Source organism: Ischnura elegans, chromosome 11 (assembly GCF_921293095.1).
Source record: "Ischnura elegans chromosome 11, ioIscEleg1.1, whole genome shotgun sequence".
NCBI classification, from domain to species: Eukaryota; Metazoa; Arthropoda; class Insecta; order Odonata; family Coenagrionidae; genus Ischnura; species Ischnura elegans.
The window spans coordinates 66,613,878-66,635,683 of NC_060256.1; the positions used below are offsets into that span (position 1 = coordinate 66,613,878).

General features: G+C 35.7%; 2 protein-coding genes across 5 annotated transcripts in view; one reads left to right on the forward strand and one right to left on the reverse strand.

The window, feature by feature from the left end:
• The first annotated feature begins 1,952 nt into the window (after positions 1 to 1,952).
• On the forward strand, positions 1,953 to 8,727 carry LOC124167592 (inosine triphosphate pyrophosphatase). Of its 3 annotated transcripts, none has more exons than XM_046545568.1 (5): positions 1,953 to 2,036; positions 2,326 to 2,433; positions 2,514 to 2,664; positions 5,619 to 5,740; positions 8,234 to 8,727. In XM_046545568.1, exons 2-5 carry the CDS (start codon positions 2,347 to 2,349, stop codon positions 8,453 to 8,455), a joined length of 582 nt encoding a protein of 193 aa, XP_046401524.1. In that variant the 5' UTR covers positions 1,953 to 2,036; positions 2,326 to 2,346; the 3' UTR covers positions 8,456 to 8,727. The 3 variants fall into 3 exon arrangements, with proteins under 3 accessions (XP_046401524.1, XP_046401525.1, XP_046401526.1); XM_046545569.1 differs by having other exon boundaries at positions 1,973 to 2,053; XM_046545570.1 differs by lacking the exon at positions 1,953 to 2,036 and adding an exon at positions 2,084 to 2,172.
• A 7,681-nt stretch (positions 8,728 to 16,408) lies between these two features.
• Positions 16,409 to 21,806, reverse strand: part of LOC124168476 (protein UBASH3A homolog) — a 33,615-nt gene continuing 28,217 nt past the window's right edge. For both annotated transcript variants that reach the window (XM_046546752.1, XM_046546750.1), the window contains 2 exons: positions 20,116 to 20,364; positions 16,409 to 18,791 (listed from right to left, as the gene is read on the reverse strand). In XM_046546752.1, coding sequence (XP_046402708.1) covers positions 18,469 to 18,791; positions 20,116 to 20,364 — 572 coding nt within the window. In that variant the 3' untranslated portion in view covers positions 16,409 to 18,468. The remainder of the gene's footprint in view (positions 18,792 to 20,115; positions 20,365 to 21,806) is intronic.

The following is a 21,806-nucleotide window of genomic DNA, read 5'->3' on the forward strand; positions in this document are numbered from 1 at the left end:
GTTTTATCCTCCAAAACCCCCCCTCCTCGCTGCGCCACTGGGTTAAGGTACCTGGTTTTCGCTAGGCTGCGGATCGAAGGATCACGGGTTCAAATCCCAGGTGGATTTCCGGACAAAATTCTCGAATTGCGAAGTGGCAGACTGAAAGGGACTTAGTGTGTAAAATCTGGAACTTTTGCTAAATATTGTCCGGTAAAATTGATAAACGCGGAAGGAAACCCGGAAGAATCGCTGCCCACTTGTTTGGATAACATTTTAGCAGACATACTAGGACTGTGGAAAGCCAAGATATGTTACAAAGAAGGCAGAAATATGCAAAAAGTATTGTGGTTTCAGTTGCAACTACATTGATTATTTGTCCTTACATAACACAGGCATGGTTTTTAATGAACGGAAGCAGGGGTGCCGACTTACAAAAAATATTGGGGGGGCCCAAACCGAGGACCTTGCCCCGATAAATTTTATAAGTAGTGAATTTTAAGCTTTTTAAGCATTTTAGAAGAGTCATATGATCAACATTAGAACCTTGATCACTCGAATCTCGATATCTGGACACTCCGGGAAAAATTAACTAGCCTGACACATTTTTCCTCACTTCTGTAACGAATTTTTGGGGGGGCTCGGGCCCCCTCAGGCCCTATGGAGTCGGCGCCACTGAACGGAAGCATTAATATGCGCTCTCAGTGCAACAAAAATCACAACACGTCTTTTGAGGTAAACTCCGACAAGGGAAAACTTTCATAATAACTGATGTTAATGCTGCTTTCTGCTATTTGTAGGTTTTATCTGGCAACTAGATTATAAATATGAATCTCTTTATCAAAAAATGGTGTTTATAACAAGAAAAAATGTAAACAATGGAAATAATTGTTCCACAGATGTGATAGAATATTCTGACAATATAATTAACATCGACAATAATATTCTGACAACATATTTAATCAAATTTCATCAATAGACGTTAGTTAAATGAATCGGGAAAAAATCGATCTTTCTTCGGTTAAGAGATTCCACTGATAATATTCGCATTAAAACAGATATTTTCTTATATTTGTTGGCAAAAATTGTAAAAATAAATTCTATAATATGCGGCATTGCCGCACCCGTCAACGGTAAAATATAAAGTAAGGCTACAGTAAGTATAGTTAGTTGTTTCAGGCGTGGCTTTGTGGAATCTACTTGATATAGGTAATGAAAAGTAAAGAAAACTTTGTAATTCCACGTAAATATTAGATCTTAAATCTAGCTTAGTTAGAATTATGTGGAATCACAGTTTTCTTTACTTTTCATCAGTGGCTCAGCTAAAAATTAAGCCTAGGGGAGATTTTAGACCCCCCAGTAGTAGTACGGAATACCTGCCAGATGCGGAGGCCCTCCCCCAGAAAATGTTTTATATAAATGGTTCACATAGGTGAGTTTTAAGGCTTTCTGAGCGATATTTTATCAGTACTTGCACTCTTATACAAGTTATACAAATCCAATTAAGTAAAAAGGATTTAACTTAAACATTTAACATTTCTCTAAGCTCTGGAGGGGGTTTTATCCTCCAAAACCCCCTTCGCTGCGCCACTGCTTTTCATTACTAACAAGTAAGTAAGTTTATTAAATTAGACGGAAAAGACTTCTGGAGGAGCGTGTGTGCATGGAACACTCATTGTGTGACTTACTATAGTAGTTTATCCTAAGTTATTTTACCCAAAAAATGAATTACATATTCATCTAAATTTGCTACTCCAATTTAAAAAGAATGAAAGTTACCGCTAACTCCGGAACTTAAACACGCTCCACGGATGTCATCACCATAATTTCTTCGCTAGAATGTTAATTTAATGCATTTTTTTCTCCTCAAAATCCATTTAAATTTAAAGGAGAAAGTAAGAAAAGGTAAAAAAAAGTGGAAAATTGAACGCGCGTAGGTCATAATTACCGCTCGAGCCTATATTCCCGCCGATCAGCTGTTCACCGCGTGCGTTTTTCGTGAGTCGTTTATTTCCATGCCGGGTTTAAAGTGCGGGATACCTCGTTGAAATTTTAAGGCACAGTATTACTTATTGTCAGTGTTGTACGCCTTTGTGAACAGTATAATTAGTCTTTAGTATACATAGCTGACCTTATTTTGCACTTGCCTGCAAATTTATTCTGTCTCGTTCCTGTCCTCTCATTAATAAACCTGCACATATAATGTGATGTAACCTAGTTGGTTCATGGAAATTACCACTATAATTTTTATTCGAGCTATTACCGTAAACATAGTGAAAGCGATGGAAATAATTAAAAAAATATGGGATTTAATTGTGTATTATTTTAATCCACCTACTGTTACAGGGAATTTTTATCGATTTCAAAATGCAGAGACCGATAGTCTTTGTCACTGGGAATGCTAAGAAGTTAGAAGAGGTGATATCTATTCTCGGGAACTCTTTCAGAAAGAAGGTAAGTTGATTTTCAATTATTCCCTTCGTATTATTCATAACATTTTAAGTTCATTTGCTATCAACTGATATTTTTTCCAGATGGTGTGTCAGAAAGTCGATTTGCCAGAATACCAAGGAGAGGTCGATGAAATATGTAAAAAGAAGTGTATCGCAGCTGCAAAACTAGTTGGTGGGCCTGTAATTGTCGAAGATAGTTGCTTGGGATTCAATGTCATGCATGGCTTGCCCGGTATGTAGCTTTTGTAATCTTATCTTCGTTGCTGATAATTCAAAAGAAACTTTTTGTGTTAAGAACACTTGTGTTCTCTCAGTTTATTTTTGCTTTCTGGTATTCTATGGATTTTTATGGAGAACATTATAACATTACAATTGTTTCAGTATTTGATCATGTTGATTTCTAGTCATTTTGTATACCATCTGCTTTAGGTTTTGATTTCTATCTCTTTAAATATAGTGAGATTACTCTGCTGCCCTTTTTTAATCAATTACCTCTATGTAGGTATCAGCCTTCAAGAATGCTTCAATCATCCACAGCTCACTAGCTTTAGCCGTGTTTAATGAATGATTTTTCTCATCAATATTTCTGAAAGAAAATATAATTGAAAATTCATTTAGGATGATTACTAATGACCATCAAAGTAAAATCATCTGCAGGCGAGATAAATAGTTACTGATCACTTTTTAAAACCATTTATAATTACTTCAGGTTTCAAGATACTGTGCGAAGTTTAATACTATGACTTCAGTCTCAAGTTTATCCAAGTAAATCACTATGGTACTGCCTGCAGCATACCTTTACTCCCAAGTGCACATATGTTGCAAAAACCCTAGGATGAGAAAATAAATTGCCTTGGTGAAGATTCGAACCTGAATGCCCAATATTTTTTGCCATTTGCCACCACCTTTTCCTCAACAGCCTAACAAACACTGCAGAGGAAGATGATGCCTTGATTGCTTGAGGAAATTAAGCAATGTGGTATGAACTCAGTTGATCAGGGTTCAAATCAAATACCAGGCTAATGAATTTTCCTCTGTTGAATTTCCATACATTTTCTTGTGTTGGTACATATTCAAATGGGTGGGTGAAAAGGTCAGAGAAGTACTGCTGCATCCCAATGAATGCAAAAACTCCTATTGCATTTGTCTCACCTAATAAACCGTACAAAAATGATATTACAAGCTAGCTGGCAGTCTTCAACATTAATTCCCCAGCATGTTAACTTGCATTCTTACCCTAATATTTTCCTCCATTAGCCAATTTCAAAGCCCATTATAGTATTCGAATAAAACTCAAATACCTTTGCCCACAAAAACCAACAGGACAAGGTCCACCCTCCTCCAGGCAAGAAACTATAGTTTGTTACTATGCCTCAAACCTATTGTTCCATCCCATCCCTTGAGTCCACCCAGAGAGACAAAAATATCCTATTGAAAACAGATATAAAACATTAGCCAAAGTATTTAACCCATAATTGGTCTCACTGCAAAACTTGCATATCTGGTCACGTCAGGTTTATTGTGACCCTAGTCGAGTTTGTTGCTATTTACAAAAATTTTTGTCATTTTACTGCTACTCACTGTATAAGTTATTTGAATAAGGTTTATACATTGTTATTGTTAAATTTCCAGTTAGATACACAGTAAAAATTGCATCAACTATGGCTGATGCATAGAAAATGGTTATCAATATCTATGTAGATAACATATATAGAAACATGAATTTATTAATAGGGGGAAATGTGTTGAGCTTTACAATATTTGAAGAAATCAGCCTGCTATAAAAAACAGACTAATATAAGACTAAAACAGAATAAAGCATCTGGTCAAAGGCAAAAGGCGCTCACGGTCGCATCGGATTGAAACATTGGTTGCAGCGAAAAAAACTATTACTTTGAAAATCCAACTATACTCAGTAGAATCACAAGAAGTAATACACTGGAAAAAATTCCAATTTCGACAAACTCTATTTTATTTAAAATATCATCTCAGAAAATCCAATTGGGTCAATATGACCCGACACGACCAATTAAGTGTTAACTGATGAGTATGGATGTGGAACTGAACTATTTCTGGTTACCAGTAACCAGAAGGCCTCAGGATGGGATCTCATCTTTTCTAACTGTTTTCAGAAATATTCATGGGCAACACAATAAATAAAATATTCAATAATGTATGAAAGTATCATCTACATCATGTTTTGTATTTTGATGATGTCCTCTACTTTTGGAGAGGTACAGATCTACAATAAAAATGTCACATCAAATCTCAATACTATGCACCAAGCTATAAAATTCATTTATTAGAACATATCATGATTGTTATGCTAAAATTGCATGGGTTCAATTCATTTAAGGAAGAGACCTATTTATTACCTGGAGCAAATCAATACATATATGTAAATGTATTGCCATCTGGGTTCGAGCTTGTTGTGGTAATTTGACGGTTCTTATTTCAGTATTTTCACTCACAAGTTGAGTTTCGTTATCAGGAAAAATGTTCTTTGCTATTCATCAATATAGATGATTCCCAATGACTTATTGGCATTGATAATTCTCATTGACCTTTTGATGATTGATAATATGCATCATCATCAACAGTGTTGTTCATCACACTGAGATGTCAAAAATCGTCACCAACAGTAATTTATCTCACAAGTCTTACTCAAGTAACCACAAAGTAGCATCAAGGAACTATTATTTCACTTATTTAGTGAAAATATTTTATTGAGTGATCACTCTAGACCAATATGTATTGTATTTTATTAGAGATTCATTAAAAGGTTTGTTTAACATAAATATTTCTGATTTTGGTAAAAGTAATTTAATGTGTATTGATTTTCAGTTTGAAATAAAAGCGTTGAGTATTCTGTGAGCTTGTGGAAAAATGCCTGAAATGTTCCTTTAACTTACAATTAGGTAGGGTTTTTTCCACTCAACAATTTCTCTAATTTTGTATTTGACAACAACCAAAAATTTTATCCATCAAAAGGATACCAGAAGAGAAAAATTGATGCTACTGATCCAGAGGCATAGGAATTTATTGTATGTTGAACATTTATGAAGTTTTTGGCTGATATGGAAAGGTTTTTCACCTTTTTTGAGGTTCTGAAATGGAATTACATAATTAAGCACTTTTTCTAATATATGTACTGATAAATATTTTACCAAGTTTTTTTCTTTTCAGGACCATATATAAAGTGGTTTTTGGATAAGATGGGAGCTGAAGGCCTTCATAGAATGCTTGCTGGCTGGGAGGATAAATCAGCTGAAGCTACTTGTACCTTTGCTTACTGTCCTGCTGAAGAGGTAATATTGTTGCAATTGGAATTCCTTTAAAATTTCAAAGTTGCTGCAGGCTAAATCACTCTTATTTTTTTGGGTTAAAAGTTTTAACCCCTTGCAGTATTGGGCCCCCAGGATTTGGTCTCTCAATTTTAACCTTTGATACGCATTATAAGGTCCACCATTGGTGTGCAATTTATTGACCTTGCATGTTACATATATTTTTCTATGCTTGAAGAACATATTCATTGTATACGAATGCTTTGGTGAATTGCTACTTGACTTATAATGTGAAACATCACAAAGTTAGTGTGGTAAAATTCACCATTGAATTGTATCACTTACATAATTAGATCTATGCCAACTGCCCTCTTACACAGAGTTCTGTTAAATACCCTAGTTATACCATGTTGACTGTCATCATCAGGGGTGCAGCCAGGAATTAAGGCTGGGGGGGTTAAGGTGCAACTAATACCAGGGTGTGTGGAGGTATGGAATACCCACCAGGATAAGCAGTAGGTGCGAAATTAATAAATTGCGGAATTTTAAAATAAACGGTTCAAAATGATGAGTTTTACGGCTTTCTGAGGGATATTTTATTTATCCTAAACTATTATGTTAGTAATATCAATCCAATTAAGTAAAATGGGTTAAACCCTAATATTTCTCTGAGCTCTGGGGGGGTTTTAACCCCCTAAATCCCCCCTTCGCTCCGCCACTGCTCATCACCACCACTAAGTTAGATTGCTTTTGGTGTGTATGATTCTGCAGTTGGAAATTGAAGTTTGATTTATCAACTTTGTTTTAGTCCAGATTTATATACGGTACTAGTATTTTAGCACTTAAATTCTTCAAGTGGGTTATAATAGGTAAAGAGACATGCTTGTGTCAAGTGTGTTTGAATATTGTGTCCATAAGTGGTTTAAATCGCAAAAAAGTCACAATTTTGTTAAAATGAAAGGAATAGAGGGAGAGTGCGCTTATTCACCTATGACAATGTTATGTCACCTTAGTAAATACACACTTCAAAGACGACGATAAAAGAGTCGAGAGATCTTTTTGAATTCAATGAATTAAGCAATGGAGAGAAATATAAATTACTGATGAATGTGTGGAACATAACTATTTGATTGTGTTTTAGTCCTTTTCTGAGGATTAGTAGCTCCTTCATATTCTGTATCTCCTATAATGAGCATTTGAATGCAGCCTAGTGCATATTATTTTTCATTTTGGACATAAGTTCTATCTTGTTGTACCGTAAATTGAAATCAATGAGGATCGATTGGTATTCAACGTCAACTATATTTTTATTGCATCAAATGACAACAGAGAAGCCAAAGTGGTTACTTGAAACTTAAATCTTATCAGAAATCGAGAAAAACAGAAGTTGACACTCGACAGTATGAAATTAGTTGAATGTAGATTTTAAGCAAAAAGTTAACACAATGTGTGAAGTATTGGATTTACGTAACAATTCTTCTTTCCCTCTTAATGAAAAACTGTATTTTGGGAAGAAAAATTTGGCTGAAATCGATTAATTCTAAGATCAGAATGAGTATACTACATGTTGCCAAAATTGAAGTCTTTGCATTTCAATAGGGTCTTATGTCTCGAAGTATTGTTGCATAGTTCTATTGAAGAAAGGTTAAAACCATGCCAAATGAATTGATTACAATAAATACAGAAATAAGATTAAGGAAGATGAATTGTGGTAACACCCACCTACATCTAATAATACGTATCAAGCTTTCAAACTTTTTTTAAGCTTGGATTAATATGATAAACACTGTTTATGGTGCCAGTGTTTTCTATGGTTATTATATGTGTGATTAAACTCCAGAAACTAAATTTGGAAATAGATTTCATGGTAGCGTGCTAGTCCTTGGCTCTCTTCCCTACTCTTTTCCTGCACTTCTCTGTTCTCCATTTATTTACTAGTAACTTTAATAGAATGGACTCTAATCTTAATATGAATCGAACATAAGCAAAAATTTGAATTATGTGCTTTGATGAGAATCATAAATAGATTATCCTTCTATCTTCTGCATGGGCTTTCTTCTCAGTGAAGATGGAATATAAATTATCATCCATCCATTATATGATAAATTATCATCCATCTTCATTGAGAAGAAAGTTGATAATGTATAAAATGTTGTTGATATATATTATGCTGTTTGCATCCAATGTTCTTTTCATTAAACTGTCATCTTTTTCCTGTATCTCAGAATTTTACAGGAGTATCATTATTATTAAATAATAATTATACTGGGGAAGGTAGTTTAATGTGGAGCATATTCTGGAAGTTAATCTTCAATTCTTCAATTTTCAAAGTCTTCAATTTTTTTCAACTTATTCTTCTTCTTAGCACTGAAATGTTAGCAGTACATCGTTGGTACTTAACATATTGGTACTTTTCTTGAATTATAGGGTCTCATTTGATGTTTGTGGATGATAATTTGATTTGATGCACAATTAAATTTTGATATAACTGGGCAAAATCTTATTTATGAATTTCAGGTTGCTAATGTGAGCGAGTCTGATGTAATCCTATTTCGTGGAGTAACCAAAGGATGCATTGTTTCCCCAAGGGGTGGAGGTGGATTTGGATGGGACCCATGCTTTCTCCCTGAAGGGAAATCATTAACATTTGGTGAAATGCCCTCTGAGGAGAAGCATGCCATATCTCATCGTGGAAGGGCTTTAGCAGAGATGAGGAAGTATTTTGATAAAATGCAATGATGTGATGTCTATTACCTATTCATGGAACTTTACATTAGTTGATTTTAGTGTTGATTCAAATTGATACCACAGCCTAGGGAAAGGACAATAGGCCCCAAGTGTCAAGGAACCTTGGGAAGTTAAGTGGTAACTTTTGCATCAGGTATCATTTTAAGTTTTGTGTGATCATTCTATCAATCATTGTGATTTTTGTAAGTGTTTTCTGTGGATGAAAATTGTTTACCATAAAGAGTGCTGTTAATTGAGAGAAATAAATAATTATGTTGAAACTCTCCCTTCCTTCTTATTTGATTACGTTTACATCAGTATTTGGTGATAGAATGACTAACCAGAGATAAGCTGGCTAAGAATTAAGGCATTAACACTGACCGCCATGCCAGTCATAATGACCGGAGTCGAGTGGCTTCCGTCACTCCACACCGGTCATACTGTCCGGCCTCTGTGCAACTGTTTCAAAGTGAATTTCTGACACCGGAGTGACCGGAATCTCTTGCTAACGTATGGACAATTATCGTTGTGGCATCAGAATATAAATATTTATTTTAAAGTAAAGTACAAAAACACATTAATGTTTTATGATCTGGGAATAGTTAACGGAATGAAAAACACTAATGGCATCAGAGGACATATCTACTAAAAACATCACCGCGGTCAATGTGTTAAGCAATTTTAAAGAAATAATTACAATATTGCCAATGCAGGAGGGAGAGGGTCACTGGAAAACCTGAGGTTGGAAGTGTAGCTGTTAATTTCTTTCTGCTGGTGTTCCCAATGTTGACAACATAACTTCTTCAATGCTTGAAAATAGATTGCATGGGTAAGCAAAATGGCCAATCATTGTTCAGGTGGTGATGTATTTACGGCCAATAATTAGTTTTGTCTACTAATTCTTTTAAAACTGTTGATTGGGATAGGGTTTGAGAAATAGTCTCCAGTATTTTTCTGTTGTTCGATGAATCACCAAATTCTCAAGCTAGGTATTTTCAGAGAAATATTGGCAACCTCAGCCCTTCTGTAGTTGAAAACGACACTGATTACTGTTGATTGGCTTACCACACCTCGTCTAAGAGTGTTATTTGGAAAGTAACCTCAGTTTTTTTATTAATACAATGCTAAAGTAAGTTTACAAAATTTATTTTATGAATTTTAAAACTATGTCTTTCCCTCCCTTTTCAACATAATTTCCATGAGCATTTAGGCTCTTATCATACTTTTAAACAAACTTTGAAATTCCTTCTGCAAAAAGATATTCCACCTGAGCCTTGAGCCATCCAGTGACTGCATTTTTGAGTTCTTCATCATCCTTCAATCGCTGGGATCCAAGACATTTCTTCATATGAATAAACCCATTCCAGAACAACTCCTTCACTCATGATCTTTGGGCCGTACACAGCACAAAGTTCCCAGTGAATTGTAGCTGCCGAATATTGTATTAAAAATCGGATAGCAGCACTTGGCAGGATTTTCTTTTGCAGCACACAATAGGGTGGTTTCCTATTATATTTTTATTGCCTAAATCGAAAGGTTATTACACCTGGAGTACATATTTCACGCTTTTAGATTTTTAAATGACGATATCTATTTTTCCCGATTAACTGAAAAGTAAAAATTTTCAAGCGCGTGAAAACGCCACGGCTAAGTAGGAATGATGGGAAAAGCCCATATGACGTCATTCTGGTTCCTGCTGCCGCAAGTGAGGTCACCTTGGGGCGAGGCTTTGAGTGCTGATGCAACGCAGGATAATAGCAGGTAACAGAGTACCCTGCTAGCAGGTAGCGCTTGGCTTAAATAATGATTATTAATGCCCTATCAAACGAAGAAAACTTTACGACCATAGGCAGTTTTAATAAGTGATTATTAAGACATGTTTCCCTGAGCTCTGTGCCTCATGCATGCATTGGTAATCTCAGACGATGTAAAACTCCTATCTACTCGTATAGAAACTAGGTCCCTGTGACGTCACGTGGAGTGGCATCGAATGGGCGCCAATCTGGCCTTTTTCAAATGCGGTTAAAATTGACCATTGCCATTCATCTGAACTGGGACTTCTAAAACCAAATATGTATTTTGTATATTATGAATACACTAATGGTGGGTAACAAATCGCAATCAACGCTTTTCGTTTTCTATGATGAAGGAAACTACCCTATTTGACAAGCTATCAAAAAACAACTAGAGCTCAAACGATCCTCACCCACCATGACTATAAGCCGACTGACCTGCCGTGCGTGCCGATGAATCAATGTTACTACCTCCTCAAATATTGTCATAGTTAGCAAACGGAGGTTACTTTTCGAACAACCCTCGTACTTCTCTCTCTCTCACATCATCCTCTTGTGATTTGCTGTTGTTTACACTCTTGCAAACGATCCCCTCCTTCAAGGAGGATTATTTTCAGAGCAATTTAATTAGCCAAAGCTCTAAAGATGTCTCTAACTCAAAAAAAGTGTGTGAAAACAGGGTGGTGAGGTTAAGGGAAAACAGAGAAAACCTGGAATTGTGAAATTCTGGAAGTCAGGGAATTCTCATAAAAATTCAGAGAGAAATTCCCTATCTTACTGCAAACGCAATTATATATGTCTATATCTTGCCAACGAAAGCTAATGCTCATCATTAACTTACATGCAATGAGTACCATCAATTAGTAAAATATACAGATTCTTATTTCTTAAGCATCATAGTTTGCTCAGAACATTTGTATGTACTACCAATAACAAACTGCTCTCCTCTTGCTTATGAGGGAGGCATTACAGAACTCGGACATAGTGCAAGGTAGGCCGAAGCACTGAATTTTCACGATGACGCTGCAAATGCACAAAATAAATTTGGATCTGTAAAAATGTGTTTTGCTTCTTTTTCATGCAAAATTTTGTCTGTATCCTGCCATTGAAACTCTGTTAGATTAAAATTTTTGAGGTGTTTTAGTAAAAAATGCAACCTAAGACATCAATTGCATCCTATTTTGGTGTAATTTTAATGTGAGGGTTGTTCAAACTCATCCTCAGAGCTGTGAAAATCCTGTCCAAGTTCCGATGGACATCTACACTGATGTCACTCAGTGGCGTAACCAGGATTTTGAAATGGGGGAGGCTTACAGGAGACTTGAGGACCCTTCCCAGGTGTATGGAAAACCCCAGAGCAAAGGGGTTGTAACCCTGGCTCAAGGGGAGGTTGTCACCCAGAAAACCCACCTCTGTGATTACGCCACTGAATACATTTTCAATTCTTAAGTTTCAACTGCTATCATTATTTTCATTTAATCACTACGATAACTGCCAAAAATAACACATCAAGACATGTAACTGCTCGTTGGGTCAATAATACCATTTATATTTTTATTGAGTATGAAAGGTTAATCATGCTTGAGACAAGTTTTAAACTAAGTTTTGCTTTAATTAATTCAGTGTCGATTCTTGTTTACATTGGTTTAGTTTTGGTTTTACACTGAAGAACCAGCAGCCAACCCATCCTTTATAGAAATATATATAAATTTTGAATCTAATTTAAAATGGTGGCAGAATTGAGAGCAAAAGGACAATAATCAAACGTGATTAATGGACCAAATGGCCCACACCATTCAGGTGGCATATGGAGTAATTTCAATCACTTGCTGATTTATTTGTGCCCCTTGACTGGAGAGTTTTCACTCAAAAAAGGGTGCACATAAAGTTACTCGTCCATAAAAGTTAACCTGTATCAAGTTTCTGTGTTTTGTTGTGAAGATAACAAGATCATGGGCTCTATCGCAAACCCCTAAGTATTGTGGCTCTGACTGGATCAGTCAAGTTAGTCTCCATCTCACCCAGCAAATTTGGTCTAGTGGTTGGTTGTAGGCATGTAGCCCAGGGGTTCTTTGGGGGCCTAAGTTCCCACCTGAAAATTTCCCCTCGTGGCTCATGATACACCTGCTAAGGAGACCAGTAGCCTTCTGGCGTTAATCTTTTCACACTCCATTTCTGGATATAGTTTTTCATAATGTCTGATAATAACTATCAATGTTTTTTATTGTCAGCATAAGAGCAAAATATGAAGCTGACACATTGAAATGTATGGTCTTCTGTTGTACCTGCAAAATGAAAACAAAACATCGGTATAGCCCACCTGCATACATACCTCTCGAGAATTTCCGATGCAAATTTCTGTCAAGAGTGGTAGATTTTTGTTTGATATTCTCATTACTTTAAGTTTACTTGGAAGGGCAATCCATTTCTAAGGGGTTCACCCCATTAACCCTTTCGAGATGGTGGAGTTTTCTCCTTATCATGACTGCTGGACTGAGCCCCAAGAGACTATTCTGTCCCCTGTGTACGGAGCATTTTTGCAGGACATTCTTTAAGAGGGGTCTTGCAGATAATCTCACACACTCAGCACCAACCTTTTTCGACCCTTTCTGGCAGGGACTCTGGATTATCTTGGGCTCCGCAGGTAGTTTAGCTCCCTCCTTTCCAGGTTTATAACCCTACCAGCAGCTTTGGTTTGCGGTCAACTCATGATTTGTTTATATGAATTAGCTACATGGATAATTGTTGCTTGCACAAAAATTGCAGACTTTGAATTGTATTCCTTGGTGCTGTGCATAGTCAAATTTTGAACGAAGTTCTGCCGTCAATATTAACAGATTTAATGCATTAATAATTTCCATGTTGATTTTTATCAATACCTCCACTGCAAAAACGCTCAACAATCGCCCACCGAATCAAATCCGCTCATCTAGTAGCCCAACAATACGAATCCGCTCAGTTGGCAGTGCCCGGAGCATAAACGCTTACCTCCAAGCTTGGAGAATAGGAGATGAGCATTTATGCTCCGGGCACTGCCAGCTGAGAGGATTCGTACTGTTGGGCTACTAGATGAGTGGATTTGATTTGGTGGGCGATTGTAGAGCGTTTTTGCAGTGGAGGTATCGTTATACTGAAATCGAGAAATAAGTTGATATTTATGGTAGAATTTCCTTTAAAAATTGTAATCGCTGCTCAAAATACAAAGAATTCATTTCTTAGTTTATATTTTATGAGAAAGGAATGAGTATTCATTCATTCATAGGAAAATCTCTGATAGATATTTTCGGATGTTATCTCCCGCGTCAAGAAACGAACTGCCAGATATTTCCGGCATCAGGAGTGAAAGGGTTAACTAAATCTCCTAAATGTTTTGGAGGGTGTTTGAATCCACTGAGCCCCCTACCTGTTATGACCTTGCACAATGGTATCTACAGATTTTCCTTTTGTCTTCACTGTTTAAGTCCTTCCATAATCCTGCAGGAAAGATTTTCACATGCAATACAGTGGTCTATGTGATCATTATCTCAAGGGTGGCATTGCCATTTCCTGTGGGTATAATCCTAATGCTCGTTCCAAAAGTGTCTATCTCCTGGACTTTTTAATGCTTGATTTTCCCTCTTTGTGGTACGTGGAGGATCTCTCTTTGTATATCCACTTTCATGTTCTCCAGTCTTCCACAGGTCCAATATGATCTTATATTCCATGTTTGTACCCTTAAAAGTTGATTGGACTTGACTAATGTACTGCAGTGGGTAGCGCATGCTTTTAGGTCTGAATTAGGGACCATTTTCCTTCGGAATACATATTTTACGTTTACGGGAGGGTTTAAGTGCAGCCTCTAGTTTAGAATTGTGTGAAGTAGAAATTTTTTTCTACTGCATCTTTCTTTTTTCTAATTTTTTGTCATACTCTGGGTATACTTACTGTCCTATATTAAAATGAATTACATATATCCATATTTCAATCATACTTTACTCCTGTACTTACCTGCACTTACAATTCAATCATTACTTTAAGCGTTCATTAAGGTTTTATTTTATATGTACATAACATTTTACTCTTTTTATGAGCCCCAAGAAAACTGGAAAAACAGGTGTCTGTATGTCATAAACATATGGGTTTCTTATATGTACATGCAAAAATAACAAAAAAAATATCATTACCTGCAACCTGCTAACCACCCGAATTCCTCTAGAAGCAAATGTCTGACTATGTGGCAGGCTAAAAGAGCTCTTTTAATGCAGCTTCTGCAAATTTCATTGAGTTTTGTTAAAAAACATACCATGCCTTGGCTTTTTCAAAAGTACCACTAAAAGTTACCTCCTCTTCCACTGCTTCTATACTATGTATAATTTCATGAACAATTCTGATGCCTCAGCATGTAAAATTTATTATTATTTTCTACCTATGTGTTACATCAATCTTTTCATGACCCTGTGAACAGGGTCCCACTATCTCAGATGCATTCTTCGCCTAAGTCTTCCCTCAGAATTCCCAAGAAGCATCTCCTTCATTAGATACTTCTCCTTTCATAGGATATATGCTACCTTTAGGTATTAATTTTGCTGATAGCTCTGTGTTTGTAGAGATTTCTCATTAGCTTATTGCTTTTATCCCTGATTGCCCTTCACTTATGGGTTTGTATAGATTCTTCTTAATATCTTATATCAACAAATGTTTCTTTTTCCTCAATTTTAGGACTAATTGCATGTTTCAGAGACAGGTCAATACACATTGGGAAAATTATTTTATTCAAAGTCTGCTTTTGGTTTTGCATAAAAGGTCTGGATATATTATTCCATTGAACTAATACATGCAGTGTCTATTAATGAGGATAAACCTGTTTTGTACTTACATACTGTTCTCTCAACTTGAAAAATGATTTTAAGAACTCATTTTGAGCAGTGGTCCTGGGCTACCTCTCAAATATGTCTCATTTGCCAGTTACAATCTAGCTGCTAGTTTCTAAAACTTTTGACTTACTAATATGGGTCTTTCCACCTCAATTCAACAAAGGTTATCCTTTAAGATCTGACATTTCAATGAAATTTTCTGTAAGGACACATACCTCAAAAGAAACAATCCAAGACTGTTTTGCAAAAGAAAAAAGTGCATTTTATGCATATTTAAATTTTTGCACATATGTATTTGCAAAAAGATGCCCTGAATCATTTAATTCCTTCTACTTCATCACAAAGTTGTCTTAGAGCCATGATTTAAAACTTATTTTAAAGCTAAAACTTTGGGTAAGACACTGAAAGTGTAAGATTAATCACCTGCTATGATTCTTGACAAGAAGGTTTCGTCTTCTCCTGAACATTCAAGCAACTCCTGACAAGTCTGAACGCGATAGGCCTTCTGGTCTTCCGTCATCTGCTGTGGAACAAATTTTGCAGCAACACAGTGCATCTTTAATGTCATCGCCAAAATATCGTGATATGGCCCAATGTCTTCAGCAAGTTTCCTCACAGTCAGACATTGAATTTTTCAAACCAGGGTATTGATTTGGTTGACATGGTACGACGTCCAGAATGCTCATTGTCTTCAGTTGACTAACAACCATCTTAAAAATGTGCATGCCACTTAAAACATGCTGCACACTTCATAGGATTGTCACGGTGAGCAACCTTGAGCATATCAAAATTTTCGCTCATAGATTTTCTGAGTTTATTACAAAGCTTTACAGCAACTCTTAGCTCTTTCAAGCCACTCATCCACAAATCACACTTTGCACTTTACAACAAAACTGCGTTATTAGCCAACAAATAATAATAGCTGCAAAACCAAAACCAGTGTGTGATCAGCTGATGCTAGTGTTGACGTTGCCATCAAGCTGATTATCAGGCACTAACTGGGTTGGTACAATTCAAACAATCTACGTATTTTTGAACAGACCAAGAATAAAAATAATTTGCATATGGTCCATGTTTCCTTATGATTTACTGTCATTCAGATCCATATTACAAAGTCGCTGATATATCCTTCCTTCCTTTCCAATCCTATTTCTTTCAATTATAATTCAAATTCTTATCCATTAAATGTAATTTCCTCCTTCAATTTGACACATCCCATAAATTTCTAATTCACAGCACTGTACACAAAAAAAACTTGGTATAGGTCCAAAAAGCTACCAAATCTATTTTTTGACGGGGTGATAAAAAAAGATAGAAAGTAATAGAAAGTTGAGCCATAAGGTCTTTAATGTGTTCAACATATCAACAAAACTTGGGTAATATAAATAACATTTTTCTCAGAAATACATACTCTTCACGACAAAATTGAAGCTCAGTCCATTGCAGACTCAGTTCATACTCTTGAAAATATGCATAGATACAATTAACAATTGCAATCTTACCAATGAAAATACTTTTCAATTTATTATCACAGCCTTAGAAGGATATAGTCCCATTACTTCACGCAAATGGAAACAATCACAATACATTATTTCTGAGTCCAATCAGACTATATTTGGTTTTCATTAGCTATCGTAATTGGCATGATTAATTTTAGTAAATTAATTGCATGAATGAGGATAAAAATTAAAATTCAATTAATGAAAACAATATCAAATTTCTTGGCTGATGGCAGGGAAAACTTGAGACCTACACACATCAGGAAAATGCAGAACAACACTAGTTATTATGAAAAAGGAATAAAAAATACATTCCATAAGTGGCGAAACCATTTACAATAATGCTTAGAGCATAATTATTACACTTGAGAAGATTTTATCACAAAAAAAATGCATATTAATTAAAATCACTACAAAATTGGTTCCAAGAAAAAAATAAAGAGCCACGTTTTCCTCAATAAGTCCTAAATTTGTCCGCACACCAGAGAAATTAAAGTCTCATGAGAAAAATATTAATTCTCTAAGCCATTCTAGGCAGAGATGTGAATTTAATACAAGCATCTTTAATTAAGAATACTTACAAGTAATTATAAATAGATAAATGTAATGATAAATTATATGTAGTATGTCTGGTATTATTACTTTGTGGGCTGAAAAAAATACTGCTGAGGCCATTTGCAGCAATAATCAATTTGAAATTAAAAACATAGCATACCATAAAAGGTAGCTGATATATTGAGAGAATTCTTCCTCTAAATATGATAATGCTAGATTATACATGATTTTTAGCAATTCCAAGCAGTCTCAGTATGAGGTAGTTTTCATGACAATTAATACGTGATAAGTCATGGTTACTCCATATTAAATACATAACTTTTAAAATACTTAACAATGATAGAGCTATTAAGTTTCAAGCAAATTTTAACTGCATGGATCTGCCACCAAAATCATCTGAACAAATTGATTGGATTGATTCTTGGCTATGCAACACTAATTTTTCCTTAATGACTTACGGTACTTATTTCACAAAATTTCTCTCATTTCATCTTTCATGAACTAAGAATTTGATCAGAAGAGGATACCTGATGCATAAGACTTATGTATTTAGCATCAATTAGGGTCAAAATAACTATCTTACGGAAATGAAGCCATTGAAAGGCACATAAAGCCTTAGTTAGCTTAAATAAATAATGGCAGTGAAACCAAGCTTTCAAGTACAACTCTCCGCAGAAATATTTACAGGATAATTTAAAAAATGCAGGGGTTTCATCAGCAGTAATAAAGAATTATCAGTTAAGTCATAGGCAATCTTTGGCATGAACAGAATTATAACTGAAGACAAAGAAATAGAATTTCATATACCGCAATAGCCTTTTCCAATTCATTGGAGTATACACAAATATATAATTAACTACTCTAAATAAATATAATCCACCTTGATTTCCAACCCCAGAGTCATCTAACTATGATATTCTATCATGTTTGAGCAAGTATCTGTTTACAAAACATTTTACAAACCCCATTGAAATCCAAAACCAACAATATTGACACCAAAATAAATCAAGCCTTTATATTTACAAACCATAAAAATCAGTCTCATGAAACTAACTAAAATTTTTGGTAAGAGACATATAACACTCCCATTAACAAAAAAAAAACTTGCGAGACATATAATGTGGCTATAACCAATTATCTCAAAATAAAATTTGTATACACATTTTGGAAATATGCAATACATTGAAACCATACTACTGATTCCATATCCACCTGGTTTGGTATAGGAAAGAATAGAATAAATACAGGAAACTATAAATTCCTTACAGAGAATGTTTACACAACTTATTTTGTCCCAAGATGGAAACCCTTACACAGATATTCGATCAAATTTTTTCATTTAACTTAAGTAACAGATTATCACCTAATATGATTTTCCAATCGAATCTTATGTTGGACGAATGAGTCACTGGTGGAAATGGTGGTTCACACAGCCTCCAAACTTTCCCTTCCAATTCATGGTCCCTCATTTCAATGTTCATGTCAACGTCGGGAACTTCCTGCACCATGGCCACACTGCAATATGGTACCTTTTGACACAGTCGCCTCATGTCATGGGTCGGACGGGGTGCTAAACCAACAAGCTGACGAGTACACGTGTCCAAGTTGGCTGCGTGAGCTACCACTAAAAGATTTCCTGAGCCACCATCTGTGGGAAATGAAGTAAATTTGTTATGAAAGGCAATAACCTCGGACTAGCTAGTAGCATACCTAAGCATAGTCGACCACAGATCATGAATGAAAAATGTACTTTGTTTTTCCACATATATTTATTTACACGCGACCGCGGTTTCGACGCACTGCGTCATCATCTGGCCAGGATGACGCAGTGCATCGAAACCGCGGTCCCGTGTAAATAAATATAAGTGGAAAAACAAAGTTCATTTTACATTCATCATAAGCAACTTCCATAAAGTAACGCCTGAAACCATCAACGACTACAGATCACATAAAGTAAAAATATTCCATTGAAGAAAAAGGATTTGCTTTGACCAGAATTTGAACCCAGTCATGGTGTCCGGCCAATCAAAGGGAAATCAAAGGAAAACGGTTTTCCAGGGAAATTTTACAGAATTTCAGGAAAATCTTACGTGATTCCAGCGATAGATAAGAATTTTTAAAGACCCAAAATTACTTCAATACTTTTAAATAATATTATATTTATATATTTAGAAGGACAAGGAATAGGTTAGTTAGCACACAATGTATTTAAAATTTAAATTTATTCAACGCAAGCCAAGACTCTGCTTCTGTTGTCATGTCTAACATTCCACATTTTGATGCGGCAGTAAAAATTCTACTCGGATACTGCACTTAAAACATAACGACAAACACATTTTAGGCCAGAAAATAGGTGTTGAACTGGAAAATTTTTATGTAAAATGAATTTGAAATAAAAGACTTTGAAGTTCCAGGTTGGAGCAAAAATTCTTGAATAAAATTCACGCACAATTCCGGATTTTCCTGGATGCTGGACACCCTGCCAGTTGTCCTGAATTTTCTCTAGGTGCTTGAGTGCTTAACCTTTAGCTACCAGATATAAAAGCCCAATGACCTTAAACAACCAGATTTAGTAATTCGAATGCCTTTAAATTACCATGCCTAAAAAGGGGCTGCCCTGCACCAGGTGGAACTATTTTCTCGTGCCTGTACAGTTATGCTAGGCATTTGAAGGTTAAGCTACAAAGGCGTCTTCTTCCTCTGCAGAATTTTGTGGGCTGGCAACAAAAATGCTCCCAATATATTTATTCTACATTAGCAATAGATGTTAAAAGAGTGATTTTAAGATGCACGAATTACTGAGCCAAATTCAAGACTTTTTGGATTATGAAGCAGATGCTTTATGTTGAACAAATACGTTTTTGTTAATATGAATTTATGACAAAACTAACAAACATTTACTGCAAGGAAAGGGCTTAGGACATGGATTAAATGAATAATTAAAACAAGGAATGGATGAGATTATAGCATACCTCTGGCAGTGTCTTCGAGGGCTTTCCTTATCACAAAGTGGCAACGCTCGTAGAAGTTTTCCACAGTCTCCTTCCGTTGGTTGGCTAGAGTTTCTACAGACACATACGGTTCCCTATTGGTCATCACATTAAATCCAGCATTGATCAGATCCTCTGCATCCATCCAATTAGGTAATTCTTCAACATACCATCCTAACCATTCAAAGAGCCCCGGTTCAATGGCAATAGGCAAATGCAACATTCCTAGTCCTGAAGTAGAATCAACAAGTAGTTTAGTTTAGTTGGGGAGTATATTTCACAAAACAACACACCGTACCAATCCACACCCACCAACAAAAATAAATTTAGAGAACAATCCTAATATTTCTTTAATCTTAAGGCCGTTTTACACAGGGCACATTATTGCACAATCTGACGTATGTACGCAGGCACAATCAAAATTGAGTTGCGCAAAGCGGAGAATTGCTAGAACACATGCGACAATGTATGGATGCAAAATGGCAAATTAGCCCCTGTTCTAATTCTCGCAGTTTCAAAAAATTTTTCAGTGCTAACCTGCACAAGGACGTTCCCTGTGTAAAAATAGCCTTTCGACTTGGTGAACCAAGCAGGCATTGATGAAATAACACTCGCAATGAAGCTAATCAGATTTTATTATCCCAGGCTCTAACTTGTAATTATTAGTTCATAGGGATGTGCGAGTAGTAGTTTTTGACCTTGAGTCGGGTATTGAGTCGAGTTGATAACTACTCATGAGAGTCGATGCGAGTATGGTAACTCTTGAACTAGGCAATACAGCAAAGCATGTTCCAACATATTCTCATTTTTTTTCAATTCCCTTCCGAATTTTCTATTTTGAAAGCTTAGCTTGATGTAAAAAGGAAAAAATAACGAGGAATGTTAATGGTAATTGAGTCACAATTAGGAGATGAATGAAAATTAATGTGTCTTAAAAAGTTACATAAGCACAATTGAAATTAATTTACCTCTAGTAATATGTCGTCAATGTATGTATCAAAGCTGCTCAGAAGAACCCTCAATAATGATACTTGTACAATTGTAATTGAGATTGTACATGTAAATATATCAAGTGATATTAGATCCTTTCAAATTCTCATACATAAAAACCAATTGTTATACATACATGCTCAGGCAGCAGGTTTGGATGTCTCCAAGTCACAGTATTACTGCCTGCAGAAAATTGTCTGCCGTAACACACTTTTGTAGCTGGAAAAGTACCTACTTTCTTTCCAAAGTTGCAAGGTTTGGGAACCTTGGGAAGTTTTATTAAAAGTTATATCCACAATTTATATGGATCTTGAATATTCATGAATTTTAGTGGACAAAGTGAATGAACTATAGATCTTAGCTTTGTAGATCAAAAAAGGAAGTTTTCTTAATTTCTTACTTCGTTTAATCAATCATAGACTCTACTTTCTGTTAGTTCAAGAGGGAAAGTAAACGTAACAAAGGAATAAACGAAAATTAACTTTGGAAGTACTTAGTGCTCAAAAAGGCTAAGAGATGGAAACACTTGTGACGTCAAACACCGGAAAAAACCGGCATTGCCCGCTGAAATGCCGGGCCTTTTTCCATAGAAATCCGAACAATTTTCTCGTGTTCCCTCGGTGTTTGAGTGAAGAAAGTATGTTAAGGTATAAAAGTATCGCATAAGAAAGTATGAGTGATGC

Excerpts from the sequence above, each read along its gene's own strand:
- LOC124167592 (XM_046545568.1), top strand. The coding sequence starts at position 2,347 with ATGCAGAGACCGATAGTCTTTGTCACTGGGAATGCTAAGAAGTTAGAA. Across the intron at positions 2,665-5,618 it reads TGTCATGCATGGCTTGCCCG|GACCATATATAAAGTGGTTT; the intron begins GTATGTAGCTTT and ends TTTTCTTTTCAG. Across the intron at positions 5,741-8,233 it reads CTTACTGTCCTGCTGAAGAG|GTTGCTAATGTGAGCGAGTC; the intron begins GTAATATTGTTG and ends TATGAATTTCAG.